The sequence below is a fragment of the Lontra canadensis genome, unplaced genomic scaffold, assembly GCF_010015895.1.
Source record: "Lontra canadensis isolate GAN:19392208 unplaced genomic scaffold, GSC_riverotter_1.0 scaffold72, whole genome shotgun sequence".
Classification (NCBI taxonomy): Eukaryota; Metazoa; Chordata; class Mammalia; order Carnivora; family Mustelidae; genus Lontra; species Lontra canadensis.
Genome location: NW_022631066.1, coordinates 8,863,655 through 8,880,905, shown reverse-complemented (window position 1 = coordinate 8,880,905; position 17,251 = coordinate 8,863,655). Strand labels below are relative to the sequence as shown.

At 35.1% G+C, this 17,251-nt stretch overlaps 1 protein-coding gene across 5 annotated transcripts in view; it reads right to left on the bottom strand.

The window, feature by feature from the left end:
• The window catches only part of MINDY3 (MINDY lysine 48 deubiquitinase 3), an 84,348-nt gene that overhangs the window by 62,933 nt on the left and 4,164 nt on the right, over positions 1–17,251 (bottom strand). For 3 of the 5 annotated variants that reach the window (XM_032880911.1, XM_032880912.1, XM_032880913.1), the window contains exons 2-4: positions 7,845–7,924; positions 4,109–4,169; positions 2,276–2,449 (exon numbers count right to left, since the gene is read on the bottom strand). In XM_032880911.1, the coding sequence (XP_032736802.1) occupies positions 2,276–2,449; positions 4,109–4,169; positions 7,845–7,924 (315 nt within the window). Of the gene's footprint in view, positions 1–85; positions 134–2,275; positions 2,450–4,108; positions 4,170–7,844; positions 7,925–17,251 lie in introns of those variants that run through there. The other 2 variants (XM_032880916.1, XM_032880915.1) reach the window with 2 other exon arrangements.

Here is a 17,251-nt window from a genome sequence, read left to right as displayed (position 1 = left end):
TAATGTTTGTGCACAATGTACTACGGACAAGGGGAAAAACAGTTCACATGTAAAATTTCAGGATAAAATAAAAATTCAACCTAACCTTTTCCAAACTGTACTAATTGCTCTGCAGTGCTTGATTACCTAAATAATTCTACTGGGTATACACTATGAAAGTAGACATAAAGATAGTAATTTAGAGAGAAGAGGCAAGCAAAATAAAAAGCTTAGCAGGCAGGATGATGAAAAAATATAAAACACAAGAAAAAGAACATAGCTGGGAACAAAGGAAAGAACAGGTAAAACAGATTGTTATACGGAATAAAAACTTTAATGTAAGTTCTTTGCATTTGTCAACATCTAAGGTAAATTCTCAAATTTTCAGTTAACAAAACTTTTCAAATTTTTAGTCTTAACCTAAAAATAGATTTAATATATGGTTTCATTTCATGTCCACTTTTAAAATGAGGCAAAGTGAATTGGAAAACTACTAAAATATGTTTTTTGAAAAGAAATTAAATCTAATATGACCACCTAAATTAGTTACTCAAGTACCAAAGTTAATACATTATAAAGGCTATTTAACCTAGAGTGATTTAACCTCTAACTACAGAAATTATACAGTGTATCCTATGGCACGTATAGATTATACTACAAAAATACTAACGAAAAATGTTAAAAGATCGTACTGTTTTTTTGCATTTTAATGTATAGATTGGCTTTAAGCAGATAGTCTTTAAAAGAACTTTTAATTAGTCCAACTGTTCCTCTGTCAGAATTTTAATGTCCTAAGTGAAACTATTAAACGTGCTTTCATGCAACCCAGTAAAACCTGGAAAATAGTTTAAAACCAATCTTAAGATTTTTGACAATCATCCTTGGGAATATTTTCCACTTTTCTTCTTCAACTGTCATCATCGACTCTCAAAGTATATTAAATTCTTTTTGAAAGGCTATATTTAAAAGGCCTCAAAAGGAAGTTATTCAACTGTTTAAATTTTAAAAATTATTCCTTGCAAATGTACACCTATTAGAATTTGCCACTATAACTACAGGAGAAAGAAGACATTGACATTACAGAGTCATTTCAGCCTGTGGAGACAATTGTGCCTCAGGGATAATCCTACATGGAAATTGAGATATATATCATGAGTAATCAAAATTTACTCTCTGTAAATCAGGTGTCCAATCTCTTTAAAAATAATTTCTGCAGAGATGATCATTAATGGAATGCATCATAGGCAGAATAAGTCACTTCTTCAATATAAACACATGGAACTACCAATTATCAGAAGTCACATATTAGCAAGATCATTCCTGAAAAGAAAAACAGAAAAGCAATTCTTTATCTACCTTCAGTACCACCAGAAGTCTTCATTTTACTACTGCATTCTGGCAGTTTTGAAGTTGATTACGTAAGAAGTTTCAAAGGCTACAATCCACAGAAAATGTATTTTTTATGAATAAGAATAGCTTTTGTTTAAAGAGAAATCTTCAATAATGAAAAACCTGAAAGAATAATTAAACCCTTTTTTAAAACTACCTTAAAATAATCTATATATGTAGACTGCATTACACAATGTCCAAAAAGTTCAGGAGGAAAAGAAATAATATGTAATGAAGAATAATGTTCCCATCTCTGCTCTGAGAAACTAAAGATATTTAAGAAATTTTCCAATGTCGGGCGCCTGGGTGGCTCAGTGGGTTAAGCCGCTGCCTTCGGCTCAGGTCATGATCTCAGGGTCCTGGGATCGAGTCCCACATCGGGCTCTCTGCTCATCAGGGAGCCTGCTTCCCTCTCTCTCTCTGCCTGCCTCTCTGTCTACTTGTGATCTCTGTCTGTCAAATAAATAAATAAAATCTTTAAAAAAAAAAAAAAAAGAAATTTTCCAATGTCCCAAAAAATCCTTTTTTTCCCAATAGCAAGAAAATTAACATTAAAGGATCTAAAACTAAAGTACGTAGGATTATGTTCTTTAAACTTTCTGTATTAGAGTTCCAAAGCTCAGAAGAGATTGTCATCAAGCAGAAACTAACTAAAACTTATAGAGAAGTTTAAGAGATGCAAATCCTTTCTTTTTTCCAAAAATGACATGATAAACAAGTGCAATATCTTCCAGCAACTAACATAATTGACAGGGAAATGAAAAATTCTAAGGCTCGTGAATTAAGCTCAGGCTAAAAAAAAGAAGTGTTATGAAAATTTTAAGTATTTTTTTTCTTTAAAATTTTCAACAGTTTTATTAAAACAAAGGTACAAGAAATGACTTCAGGAAATAAAAATGTATCTTACAAGAATGTTCCACTTGGCAGCTAGACTCTGCACGACTCCCAGAAATACTAGCCGTTTCCTCAGCTGTCTTTCCTCTTAACCAGGAAACGAGGCAGTATGATCCAGAGTTGTCACAACAAGCACTCTCTAAAATATCACATAAGGTATGACAAAGGAGTTCCTTCCGCTCTTCCTCTAAAAATAACCAAAGTATCAGTTATAATGGTTTTCTTTGAAAAGAAAAAATCCTGTCATGGATAACAATATTAAGAATGTTTTAACTTAATAATGAAAACCAAGCATTTTAAGTGGAGGATTCCTCCCCCCATAAACAACTTAGGTTTAAAAAAAAAGTGCTTAAGGATTAATATGTCATCAGTATTAAATATGGCCATTAATTAGAAAAAGAATCCAGAAAAATGAAGAACTAAACATTAGGAGAAAGAATACGTTACTTGGAATAACCTGGTACTGATCGCTCCCCTTCCTGAGGCTGCAAAGGGAGCACTGGGAGCCATGAGGGCTCCTTTACTGCAGGACCAGGCACAATGTGAGGGCCTGCTGAGACTTCTATTTTTTCCTCATTTCTGAGTTAGTCTCATGTCTTTGATCTCCGTGTCCCATAGGGGTAAGGATAACGAGGTGACACACAGCACATACTGTACCACAATTCATTACAGTAGCAGACGCCATTGCGGTTACGCTGCATAATACAGAAGCTCCTGATACTATACTGCAGTGATCTGAACATTAGACTTTTATAGAAAGGGGCAATGAGAAAATGCTCAACTTCTTCCTGGGCCTTAGCCACCTCCCCTTTCCAAGCAGGATAGCTCTCTAACAGTAGTACTGCCCCTGAAACTTTCAAAGGGGATACGATGTGTACACACATCCTACGTAAAATTTAATGCTATGGGGAGAATTTTACTTCTCTTAATAGACTAGCAGTTCTTTAAAGGCAAGAATTAGGTCATTCATTTTATAACCACCACGACATTTACATTTATGACAACGTTATATATTTTATCAATGTAAATATATTTCTGTATAACAACTATTATAAATTTTATCAATAAACCATTGATGTTAATAATTATATCTCTTGATTTATTTTCTACAATTTATTTTGCTTTTCAACTATTAATAAAAAATACATGAGTGACACTTTAGCTCTTAAATTCACAATCATTAGATTCTATGGGTATGGTTTGGAATGGAAACGGTTTTGCCTTTATATGCCAAACCAGGATTATAATATATCCCCCATTCTTCTAAAAGTTATTGTGATGTTCACATGAAATTGTCCCCTTATTGAAGGAAAGACTTTGTAAACTGTCAAGAGGAATGCAAATGTTTATTATCAGGTAGCACCACACAGCTCTCTGACCTAATCATAGTGCAGAAGCTAGGACAGCTTCGTTTGCAGTGTTATCTGCATTGTGTAAGGCACTTTACTAAAAGTTGCAGGAATACAAAGATAACTCAGTTCTTGCTCAGAGCCAAGTAAGACAAAACAAACACAAATGACCATTCCTTAAGATATGCTATCATTTAACAGTTTAGGGAAATGGCACCACTTTTTAGTGAGAGCCCAAAGGTTTTTGCCCTTAGTTCTATTATCCTGTCTTAGACTCTTGGGTAAACCAAATTTGGTAATACACATATTAAAATGTCACTGTTCATGAAAATTTCTGAAACACCGAAAAAAATAAACCTCAAGAAAAAATATCCTGTTTATAGTTTACTTTTAAAGATAAATAATTTCAGTTAAACTATTGCCAGTGAAAGCTGCATAGATCATATATAAATTAGAAGGTGAAGGAAAAGTTTACCAAAGACCAACCACGATCATACCTGGGCAATCCCTCCAAGAAGACTTCTCTGAAGAGAACAGGAGCTTCTTCAAAAGAAATGCCTTTACACAATTAAAGCAATAATTATTAGAATGCATTGTAAGCATACCTTGTTCTTTTATTTTAAAATGGAAAAAAAAAACCTTTATGATCTACTAAATTGTGCTATAAAAATTTCGGAGTTTCTCACCACATTCAACAGTAATTGAGGATATTATTCAGAATATACTACTATACACTTGATTCTAGACCCATAAAATTCTTCTTTCATGATACATATTTTCTGACACATAGAAGAAGTGACTCAACTGACTCAAAAAAACAGACACATAACCAGAAAAGTAAAGAAACTTAATTGCTCATTCACAAAGTGAAAACCCTAGAAACAGGAACAAGTCTACATTTTTCTTAGGTTCCTCGGGGGAAAAGAAATCAAAATACAAAGGTGGTTCTGCTCTATTAGCTCTGATTTGTGACATAAAAATACACTACAAGACTCTTCCGCTTATCACGAGTTCTAACTTCCTGGGTTGACTTAAAAATATATAAGATTTAAAAGAAAAAACAAACTGATCTCTCACTTTTCCTTAAGTGAATTATACTAATGATTTGATAGAAAGCAGTTCAGTAGTGTTTCCTTCCCAAAGTGCAGTTTACAGACCATTTCCATCCTAGTCACCTGACTTGTTTATTAAAAATGAAGACCCTTATGCACCACCTGTTGTATCTGAACCTCCAGGAAGCAGATCCAAGAAAAGGTTACTTCGATGTTTCTCACTTACATGTTTGAAAGCGGTAGTGTGTTGATAACAGGACTGCTTTTAGTCAGACACACCTAGGTGTGCATCTTGGTTCCACTACTTTACTAACTAAAAATAATAATAGCATAAACTTTAAAAGGCTGCAGTGAGGATTTTATGAAATAATCTGTGTAATGCACTTAGCACAGTACCTGCCACCTAATAAGCAATCATTTCAATTATTTTAACAACAACAACAAAAAAAAACCCAAGTAATATTCTACAACATTCTTGTATTAGTAAAATCTACCAATGCTGCAATCAAGTGTTTCTGGCTTTCCCCCAGTACGGCAACAACCATAAAATTGTGGAGTATAACTACATTACAAAATTTGGGAAAAATTAGGTGGGATACCCATTATTTCACCACTAATACAAATGCTGTTAGTATTTTGATATACTTCCTTCCAGTCTTTCATACCTGTTTTAGTTTTTCTTACAAGTGAGAAGTATAATGGGTATGCGATCATGTTTCTCATTTTGGCTTTCCCACAGGAGTCATAACTATAATTCTTAATCACTAAATGTCTATTGAGCTATCAAAATTACTCAAACATCATTTCATGTGTAAACTACATTATAGTAAATTAGGCTTATAATTTTTTCTTTTACTACTATAAAAGTTTCTTATTGAATACAACCTTTTCCATATTAAGGATTACTTCTTTAAGATTCATAGAAGTTCAATGATTTCATTAAAAAAAAAAACTGCATTATGGTTCCTGTTATAATGTAACTTCCCTCCACAAATGAAAGTACAAATGTACTTATGGCACTATGAATATGCCAGCATCATCCTACCCATAATATGCACTGGCAATTATTTTATATTTAAAAATTAGAAAGAGTAAACAATAAAATCTAGTTATAGTTTCATTTATACTTTTCTGGATTCCTAGTCAGATTGAACATCTTGATTCTCTAGTTCTCTATCACTATTCCACCTGTGATGACTGTATACACATCATTTCACCACTGGAGTTTTAGTGTTTTCTAACCAATCTGTACAAGTTCTTTGTATAAGAATGACAATATCCACTTACTGCTAATATTCACTGCAAATATTTTTCTGAGCCTGGAACTCATCCTTTCTCTAGTGTTGACAATACATTAGTTTTAGTTTTTCTGTGGTTAAATATTATATCAAGAACATATTTGATATATGGTATCAGATGGTCTAAATTCACTTTTTCCCCTAAAACTGGCAGCCAATCTTATCAGTGATATTCATTAAATTTTATTTTATTCTACCATTGATTTGTAGTATGTGATAAATTCTTGGTAAATGCTATTTGTAATGTCATTTGTCCAGTATTATATTCCATAATATGCCAACTCTTCTGGCTATAGTACCATATTCTAATTTTTATAGTTTAAAAAAGTTTTACTATCTAGACTTGCTCATTTCCCTTCATTAGGCTTAATGGCTTAGTTTTGACTTTTACGGTGAGGAAAAAAAACAAACCCATAATTCTATGATTGAGAAAATTTATGTGACTATGAAACTAAATTACTACCTCAAAGATACAAGAGGGCTTTGAACATTACAATTATTCCTTGCAAAAACAGCTATCATTGTGGAAATATACCAAATTTTATAAAACTTCACATTTTTATAAATTTTATAAAATTTTATAAAACAGGGAACTGTGGTATACCTTGCATTTAACTACATTCATAGACTTTTGGTAAAAACCCAGGAAGGGCAGTGTTAATATAATCTAATTTAAATACCGACAAGATAAGGAATCTTCAAATTCAGTTAATAAGATTCTGCAAGCAACCAAAATCTGTCCCCAGCATAATAGTATAACAACTCTAATACTAATTTACAGTTAAATTTTATTCTTTATATTCAGTTACTCCCAGCCAACAATCAAACATTCAAATTTTTCTTATTTTTTTTTTTGTAATTCTACTAATGCAAAAAAAAAAAAAATCAAATTTACCCTTTAAAGAAAAATGATGACCTATAAAGGATACATTTTGGACTCAGTCATGAAAGATTTTTTTTTGCCTCCTCCTTCAGAGATAAATTTTTAATTTAATAATGTGGACTATAAGGCTTGAGAGACAAATTTACTTTGCAGCTAACAAAGTTCAGGAATGTGTTCCTTATGCCCAAGGAATAATAAATATTACATTAAATATGTATTTTCAAAACGTGCTGATTGAAACATAATCAATTCCAGCTTCTCTTAGACCAGCTGTGAAGTGACACTGCTGTTCAGACACTTTAAAGTATTACAGTAAACTGAAAATTCAATTTGTGGTTTTAACAATGTAACATTTGCAGCAAATTGGCCTTTGAAATTCGAATAATACATTAGGATTCAAATCTCATACACACACCACACACACACACACACACACACACACAAACACATTCAGATTAATACTATCTTGTTGAAAGAAAAACCTCTTTTTTTTAAATTTTGGAAATTCTGTTTGAAGTCAGTTACTACTAATTTTATTTTAAAAGCCAACAGCCTAAAACTGTAAATACAGCTTATTTTTAAAATGTGTAAGGTTTTAGAGCATGAAAGTATTACTCATCCTCAACTTTGTAGGAAAATCATTTTTACAGAAAGTACAAATGAAAAGAATATTATTGCTATGATATACCTAATAATAGCATAAAACATTATGACTTGATAGGATCACTGTACTAGAAAGATGTCACTATCATTTTCTGAAGGTCAGAGAACACCTATTATGTTTTCTTGAAAATAAAAACAGTTAAAAGGCTATTGCTGCATAACCTGCCCATGTTCTGAATTCATTTTTTATTTTTGGATATTTGTAGCAATTTACATGAACAAAAGTTAAGAGATAACTGATCATCTAATTACATACAGACACAGTAGAAAACGAAAAGTCAAATATGAAACGTTTGAACATGTCCCTCTAAGGAGTCGGTAAAGTAGTCTATGTTACCTGAACAGGTGCAATAACAGCACAGGGGCCACCTTCAAACTGTTCTAATGCAGATCCCTCTGATTCACTAAACACAAACCCTAAAAATGAAAGCAAGTAGCAAAGATTAAAAAGGTAATTCAAACAGCAGCCCAAAGAATTTTTAATGTACTTTGCTTTGAAAAAGATCACTTATTACAAAAGCAAAATATCTCCAAGTTATTCAGGCACAGTGGTTCTTAACTTTTTGGGGAAATCAAGAAACCCTCTGAAAAAATATTTGGAGTCTCTGTTCCCACCCTGTGCCCCAAATGCATGTAAACACACACAAACACACACAAAATTTGTACCTAGGGATCCTTCTTAGTGGACCATGGGGATAAAGTGTGGACCTTAGTAAAAGAACACTAAATAATTTATTTGAAGAAAAGACTAGTCCATCTACTGATTTCAAACAGAATTTCAGGATCCTTTCCATATAGAATATATTTTCATTCAAATCTTTGAGTCACATTCTATAAGCTAAAAATTAAAGGCATCATAGACCATGAATGTGCTCATACTAGCTCTAGCTCAATTTCACTACTACCCAACCAGCACTGACTAAGAGCAACTAGTAAATGTTCCTACAGACAGTATAGGGCCAGAAGTCCAGAGGACTGAGTTACTATCCGTATCACTGTTGGGATATCATTTCGCCTCCCTAGGTCTCTGTGTAGTTATCTTTAAAATGATCATTTCTAATTCCAACATGGTAGGAATATGTAAAGTTTCACTAATGGTTGTAGTTCAGTCATTCATCCCATGAACACTTAATGAACATACGATACTATAGCAAGCATCTAGGATGTATGCGTGAAGGACAAAGTCCCTCGTCTGGAGGAGCCAACAGTACAGGTGAACATGGACATATGAACAAATAAAGAATAAATGGATATGAAAACAGTATTATGGATACAGAAAGAAACGATTTACTCTGCCTGAGTCAAGTCACAATAGGTGATTTTGAGGCTGATCTTGAACAGGAATTTGTGAGGACGAGGATGAGGAATGACTTTCAGGTAAAGAAAACTTATATTTAAGGAAAAAGTTTGGTAAGAAAAGCGACAAGTTTATAGGACAGGGGGAAATTTAATGTAGCTTAAGGGTAGTATGGGGGTAGGATGGGGGAGATGGTAAATGGGAGGGAAAGCCAACAAGAGGTTAATACTGGGAAAGGCCAGACCACGACAAATACTAATTAAACTATAATATGATCATACTGCCTTTTTTTTTTTCCTTTTTTAAAGGAACAGAACAGGGATGGGACTGTTTCAACAGCCATATAGAGATGCTAACGACCTAATAAAATCGCCATTAGTATGGAGAGGAGAAACTATATCTAAATAGTATTTCTTAGGTAAAAATTAAGATTTGATGAGCACGTACAAGTGGGGCAGAGAAATTAGAGCAGACTCTGAAGTTTCTAGCTTGGGACAGTAGGTGATAACAATTGAGATAAGAAACAGCATAGAGGATCCCATTTCATCCCACCTCTGCTCTCTTAACCTTTCAATCCTTCTGTTTCAAACAGTGCTTAAACATGTTTCTCACATATTCGAAAACAAATAATCCTCCTTAAGAATCCTCCCAAAATTCTCTGAGTAAAGAGTTGAAAACTTATGTCAACACAAAAACCTGCACACAGATGTTTACAGCAACTTGAGACATAACTGCTAATACGTGGAAGCAGCTAAGCCGTTCTTCAGTAAGTGAGTGGGTGGGTAAATGAACTACAGTACATCCAGACAATGAAATGTAATGCAGCACTAAAAAAATAAATGAGCTGACAAGTCATGAAAAGACATGGAGGAATGTTAAGTGCCTATTACTCGATGTAACCAATTGGAAAAGGCTATATACTGTATGATTCCAACTATAAGATATCCTGGAAAAGGCAAAACAATGAAGACCATAAAAAGATGAGTTGTTTCCAGGGATTGGTGGAGGGAGAAAGGGAAGAGGGATGAACATGCAAAGCACAGAACATTTTTAGGGCAGGGAAATACAGTGAAACCATACTGATGGATAAATGTCATTATACATTTGTCCAAACCGAGAGAATGCACAACACCAAGAGTGAGCTGTAAATTATGGATCTTGGGTGATAATGATGTCAGTGCAGGTTCATCAATTAATAAATATTCCACCCTGGTGGGGTGTAATGGTAATAGGGGAGCCCTATGCACGTTGTGGGAGCAGAAGGTATATGAGAAATCTCTGTAGCCTTCCCATAGTTTTGCTGCAAACCTAAAACTGCTCTAAAAAAGTAAAGTCTAAGTTAAAAAAAAATTCAGCTGATTGTTAAAAAAACAAAAAAACCAAAAACTCCAACCACCACCCTCTCAAAGCCCACCTAGTTGACCACATGCACTCTTTTAATCTCCTTATAATTATTTAACCTTACAATATTATTCTTACAATTTATTCAATCCCCCAAATTTTCAACCTCTCACTGCACCAAATTCATTCTCACCAAGTTCATCTATGATCAGTATGGGCGATTTCTCAAGTCTTTTCTTATTTACTCTCCAGAGAATCATCTGAAATGCTGACCATGGGCTTCTTCTGAAAAACCTTTGCCCCTTGGCTTTACTGGTTCCTCTTGTGGCAAATTTTTCTTTTCAGTTTCTTCTCAGTCCCCTCAGTCAACTCCTCTTCAATGTTAATGTTTCTCATGTCTTGGCTTTAGGATCTATGTTCTTTTCATTCCATACATTCTCCTTGGGTAACTCATCTACTCTCAAGATTTCCATTACTGGTTATAATCAGAGAATTCTCAAACAGAGCCCAGATTACAATCCCAGATGTAAAGAGAGTTTAGTTTTCTTAACATGGTCCTGTATGATCTGATTTCGACCTAAATTTCCTACCTCATCCTTGGCCACTCTTCCTCTTGGACTTCAGGCATGCTGAGTATCTTTCAGGTCCTTAAATACCCATTTTCTGTCAGGTTTCTTACCCTTTGAACATACTGTGCCCTGCACTTGAAACACCTGTTAACCCTTTGTCACCTTAAGGCAAGATCCTCTTGGTTCAAGACCCGAAAACATGATTTATTATCTGTCCATTCTATCCCATCTCTGTCTACCCTGAGATTCAAACCACTGTCATCTCTCATCTAGAGTACTGTTAAAAGTTTCCAACTAGATGACCCCATTCCTCCCCACTTACCCTGCTCCCAATCCTTATATGCTAACCATAGAGTTACCAGATGAATACTGTAGCCTTGGAAATCAGATTTTGTCATAGCCTACTTAATAAATTGAGTGGCTTCTCACAGCAATTAAAATGAAACCCAAACTCATTTTCATGGCCTTAAAAGACACTGTGATCTATCAAACCCACATTTCCTTAGTTCACTTTCATATTCATCATATACAGTGAATTTAGAACATCCCAATGTCTTTACTTTAGCCCTAGTGCTTGCTGTTCCTTCTCTCTTCAGAAACCTGAATCCATCTCATTCTCATTTAGGAGTTAACTTCTCAGAGATATTCCCTGATAAACCTATCTAAGTAGGTCTCTCCTAGCATTAAGCACAACTAGTACTTTTCATAATCTGTGATTACTACATTACTGCTTGCTTACATGTTTAATATTTGCCTTACAGGTATCTTGCCTGTTCTGACCACTGTTTTCCTAGTATATTGTATAGTAATGCTCAATAAATGCTTTTGAAATGTTGCAAGGGAAGATAACGGGAGAGTCTGTTTCTAGGTGTGCCAAGTTCAGTTGTGAGATAACCATTTGGCAACATCTATTTATTTATTTATTTATTTATTTATTTGAGAAAGAGTTAAAGTGAGAGAGATCACAGAGGGAGAGGGAGAACCAGACTCCCCACTGAGCGGAGAGCCCGAGGTGGTGCTTGATCCTAGGACCCTGAGATCATGACCTGAGTGGAAGGCAGATGCTTAACTGACTGAGCCACCCAGGAGCTCCCATTTGGCAACAATTCTTAGAAGTGGGGAAATACTGTCTGGAGCTCAGGGCAAGTATTAGGATTAAACACAATCTGAATCATCCTCAACATTGGCAGTCAAGTAAATGAGAATATGTAAAACAAAAATAATGGAGATGGGAACATCAAAAAATTAGCAGAGGCTGGATCAGTAAAGATGGACAAAGACTGGAAAGGTAAGAGGAAAACACACTGAAGTCCTCCAGGAAGCAGAGAGGAGTCACTTGCTTCAAATGCTGCTGAGTAGAGTAAAACATAAAACACTGCATTAAGCACATCACCGGGAATACAAAAAAAAATCTAAAGCACTGGAGAGTGTAAGCAAATTTTAAAGGGTTGAGCTGTGATTCAGAATGTAAGGAGAGAGAGTAAATGCAAACTACTTGTTAAACCAATGAAGGGGAAACATGGTAACTTGAAGCATAGCTGGATAAAAAATTATTATTTATATGGACTGAAGGGCAGGAGTTTAAACATAGGACAAGAGTGATTACATGGGAAAAAGGGAGTTTAAAGACTCCAACTCTTGAAAGAGTTGTGGAGTGGTGGGGTGCGAACAGGACTGGAGAAAAAGAAGTTCTCCAAATGTGGTCTATAGAAACTTGGAAATCTGAGACTCTTTCAGGGTATCTAGTAGGAGTTAAAATAATTCTCATAAGGATACTAAGACATTTTTTGCCCTTTACACTGTGTTGGCTTTCATAGCCATGGTACAAGAGCAATAGTACGTGTGACTGATAATGTCTTAGCAAACACAAAGTGTGTCATTAAACTGTACTAGCAGTCACCATCCTAGTAAACAAAACTACCCTCTCTCAAACACACACAAAGAAGCCTATTTAACTAAAGAACGCCCTCGCTGATGCTATTTTTATTAAATTTTGACTTGAATAAAGTGTCCTTTTTAAAACTATTCTGCATGACAAAATGGAAACTACCCACAAAGCACCTGTGCTACATACCTTGATGATGACTGATCTTTGTCTCAAGAAAATGCATGTGTGTAATTTTCTGAATTGCAAGCTGGACGTACTTTTTTGAGCACTGTTTTTATTCTGAAGAGGTACTAACAAACTATGATTATTCAGACTTGAGTATGCGGCAAACACTTTCTCAGAAGGGAATGAAGTGAGCCTGATACATCAAGAAAAATAACTGACGGTTATATTCGCCAGTGATAAAATTTCAGGTTTTCGGGCTTTCGAGCATAACTAAAATTTTGGAAAACTTGCATCTACCACTGTGAACTTGACAACATCTCAATTCTTGGATATTTTTCTAATGAGATCAGTGGTGACAGTAATAAATGTGACTTTTGATATTGTAGAATGAAGTGTGTTATCATTTGGAATATCTGAATAAACCAGTGGACCAATAACTTTCAAATGACTGAGGCATGGCTGTCAAATATGAATGCACAGGTAAAGATTCATTCAAAGTACAAGACAAACCAATGGTTTTCAATTAACAGTACAAAAAATTCATTCATGTGGTTTCAGATTCCATACTGCGAATAACCTCTACGAAACTACCACCAGTCAAGTTCTGGTGTAGTATCAAAAATGAATATTCACAATTACCTGAAAAGGCTTTTGTACGACTCCTACCTTACCAACCTTTGTGAAGCTGGATTTTCTGCATATTCTTCCTAAAACAGACTGCAACAGACTGAACAGAGAAGCAAATGTGAGGATCCAGCTGTCTTCTAATGAGCCAGACATTAGAGCGACTTACAGAAATGTAAAATAATGCTTCAGGTCTCATTAATTTTATTTTTCATATTGAAGTACTTAATACTTTCTCAGAGTATAATGAGGCCCCAAGTTAAAAAAAAAAAAAACTTGAAAGCCATTGGCCTGGCAGAAGTGAATTTTAGCAGGCTTCTAAATTAAATATATACACAAAGAGGAAGCGGTATTACTGAATAAGAATGAGGGAAATGGGAGAAAAAGAGAACTGAGGGAATGTTAATTTTAAAAAGTACTAAGAAAAGCTGACAAGATAAAGAACTGAGAGAAACGCTGAGGGCTCAGCTAAGGTTTGATTACTACATTTGCATTGATGCTGACCACAATTTTCTCCCTCAATACGCAGCAGCTTGGGAGAAACAAAATAGATGACAAGCTATACGGAGGATGAGAAATAGGTACGATGCACAGGACAAATTTAATAAGGACAAATGAAATCTAAGGGTGCTGGTTATCACATCAAGACAACCAAATCTGAGATCCAATCTAGGAACAAGAGATGAAGCCAAAAGGCCCCTTACTCCATCCAGTTCTGTTCCTACAGGAACAGGAAAGGATCTTTGATGTTGGGCCCAAGGGCAGAAGTGAAACTAGAAGCTATCAAACATTTGAGGTATGTAATAAACATGAATCAATAATGAATTTTACCTTCCTTAAAATAACAATGTAATGCAGTTTTCAAGATCCATGGGCAAGGCTTATAGCTGAAATGAACTACAGTGAGTTGCTTTTATATGTTACATAGAAAAATCCCATGGAGAGAATTCTAGGCAGATCTGCTGTACTCCAAATTCTGTTTAATTACAGTATACATGTTTCAGTGTGCTGATAATGCACAAAGGTTATAATAAAGTCAACTAAATGTAAATTAAATATTCTATGCTAAAATAGGACTAGGTTAAGTAGGCTTCTCCCTTTATAATAAGGTTTCACTTGAGTTTTTTAGGATATACAGTTATTTCTCTTGTATTCTTACGTTCAAATTATTTCCTACTTTTAAAAGGAATTATCTTTTCTCAAAATAGTTTTTTTCTGATTAGATCTGAAATTAGTCATCTAAAGCATATGATCGTAAATATATAATTTAGTATCACATTCCCACAGTACTACATAGAAATGTTTTATAGCTCACAACAAATTTAAACCTGAGCCATGAACATCTTTGTAGTTTTCCAATCTTTTACTTTCATATGACTTACTACCCATACATACGTTATTCAAATCAGTTTTTTAACTTCTGCCTCCATAACACTAAGCTCTGAAGTAAACAAAAGCCCATAGAAAGACCTGGTTTGTCATTATAAACTCTGTGATATTGGTTGAGTCAAATCTGAACTGTACCTTAGTTTCCTCCTTTATAAAAATGAAGAAAACTACATTTATCCTTTGCTGTCTCTCAGGGTTGTTGCAAGGATTAAATAAGACTTTGAAAAACTGTAAAGCATAATGCAATGTAAGATATTATGATAGATACTCTGAACCAAAATTTACATAATGTATTCAAAGTACCAAGAAATTAACTTTGTCATATAAACTTACAAATTTTAATTTAAAAGAATTGGATCTTAGGTGACATGATTCAGGTAAGCTGGAGAAAGGAATATTTATCCTTGAGAGAAAAAAGAGGCATCCAACAACAAAAACCTCTGAAATGATAATGATCCACATTATCCCCATTTTTAGAAGAAACATTAATGAATAATGGTATATCAAGGTGCCTGGTTCAGTCTGTTATCAAAAGCTTCTGCACAGCAAAGGAAGCAATCAACAAAACAAAGAGGCAACCCATGGAATGGGAGAAGATATTCGCAAATGACACTACAAAGGGCTGATAACTAAGATCTATAAAGACCTACTCAAACTCAACACACACAAGAGAGATAATCACATCAAAAAATGGGCAGAAGACATGAACAGACACTTCTCCAAAGAAGACATACAAATGGCTAAAAGACACATGAAAAAATGTTCCTCATCATTAGCCATCACGGAGACTCAAATCAAAACCACATTGAGATATCACCTCACACCAGTTCGAATGGACAAAATTAACAAGACAGTAAGCAAATGTTGGAGAGGATGTGGAGAAAGGGAACCCTCTTACACTGTTGGTGGGAATGCAAGTTGGTGCAGCCACTTTGGAAAACAGTGTGGAGATTCCTTAAGAAATTAAAAATAGAGCTACCTATGACCCTGCAATTGCACTACTGGGTATTTACCCCGAAGATACAGATGCAGTGAAAAGAAGGGCCATCTGTACCCCAGCGTTCATAGCAGCAATGGCCAACTGTGGAAAGAGCCAAGATGCCCTTCAATGGACGAATGGATAAAGAAGATATGGTCCATGTATACAATGGAGTATTATGCCTCCATCAGAAAGGATGAATACCCAACTTTTGTATCAACATGGGCGGGACTGGAGGAGATTATGCTGAGTGAAATAAGTCAAGCAGGGAGAGTCAATTATCATATGGTTTCACTTATTTGTGGAGCATAAAGAATAAAATGGAGGACATTGGGAGATGGAGAGAAGTGAGTTGGGGGAAAGTGAAGAGGGAGAGGAACCATGAGAGACTGTGGGCTCTCAGAAACAACCTGAGGGTTTTTGAGGAGAGGGGGATACGGGGTTGGGTAAGTCTGGTGGTGGGTATTAAGGAGGGCACGTATTGCATGGAGCACTGGGTGTGGTACATAAACAAATGAACCTTGGAACACTGAAAAAATAAAATAAAATTACAAAAAAAAAAAAAGAGTCTGACTTTTGGTTTCAGCTCATGTCATGATCACAGGATCATGAGAAAGAACCCCATGTCAGGCTCTGCCCTGGGCTGAGAGCCCACTAAAAATTCCCACTCCCTCTGCCCCTTCCCCTGCTTGCGCATGCTTGCTCACCCTCTCTCAATAATAACAACAATAATAATACTGGCTTATCATTTTATTACTTGGTAAAATGTTAAATCATAAAAATGTATTAACTTGTAAATACATTTGATACTTACATTTTAATTGATCCCTCACTTAACGTAAGTTATTTGTTAAATTTTATTTTTTTTTTTTGTATTACATAACAAAAACTGTCCTATACCAAGAGTCCAAATGCTTAATTTCAGCCAACTATATCTCCATTCTCCATCCACCCCCCCAAACCCCCACCAAGCAATGAACTGTATAAACGGGAATTGTGTTTCTCCCTCTTGGGTTAATCTAATAGGTTAAATGATAAAATAACTTAAAACTTAGGGGAAAGGGAGGGGGGAAAGGAAAAAAAAAAAGGTGTCTTGGAGCTTATAATCTAGATCAGGGGTTGACCTGTTTCTGTGAATGCAGTTCTGGAACACAGCCATACCTATATTATCTAGGGCTGTTTTTGCTGCAATGGCAGAGATGAGTATTGAGACAGAAACAACAAATGCAGCTGACTCTTTTACAGAAAAAAAATGCCAAACACTGAACTAGACAATCAATACTGAAAAGTAAACAAATTCCCAATAAGTCAAAATGTTTTCATGTATAGTAAGATTTATACTTACTCCTGTCAGATCTAGATGACTCTTATATTGGTTCTGCTGGGAGTTGGTCCATTGCACCACTTGGCTTCCATTCCCAGTACTACTATCCTGGTCTAACCCACCATCTCTACCCCACTGGATTCCTGCAAATGTCTCTCATTTGATCTT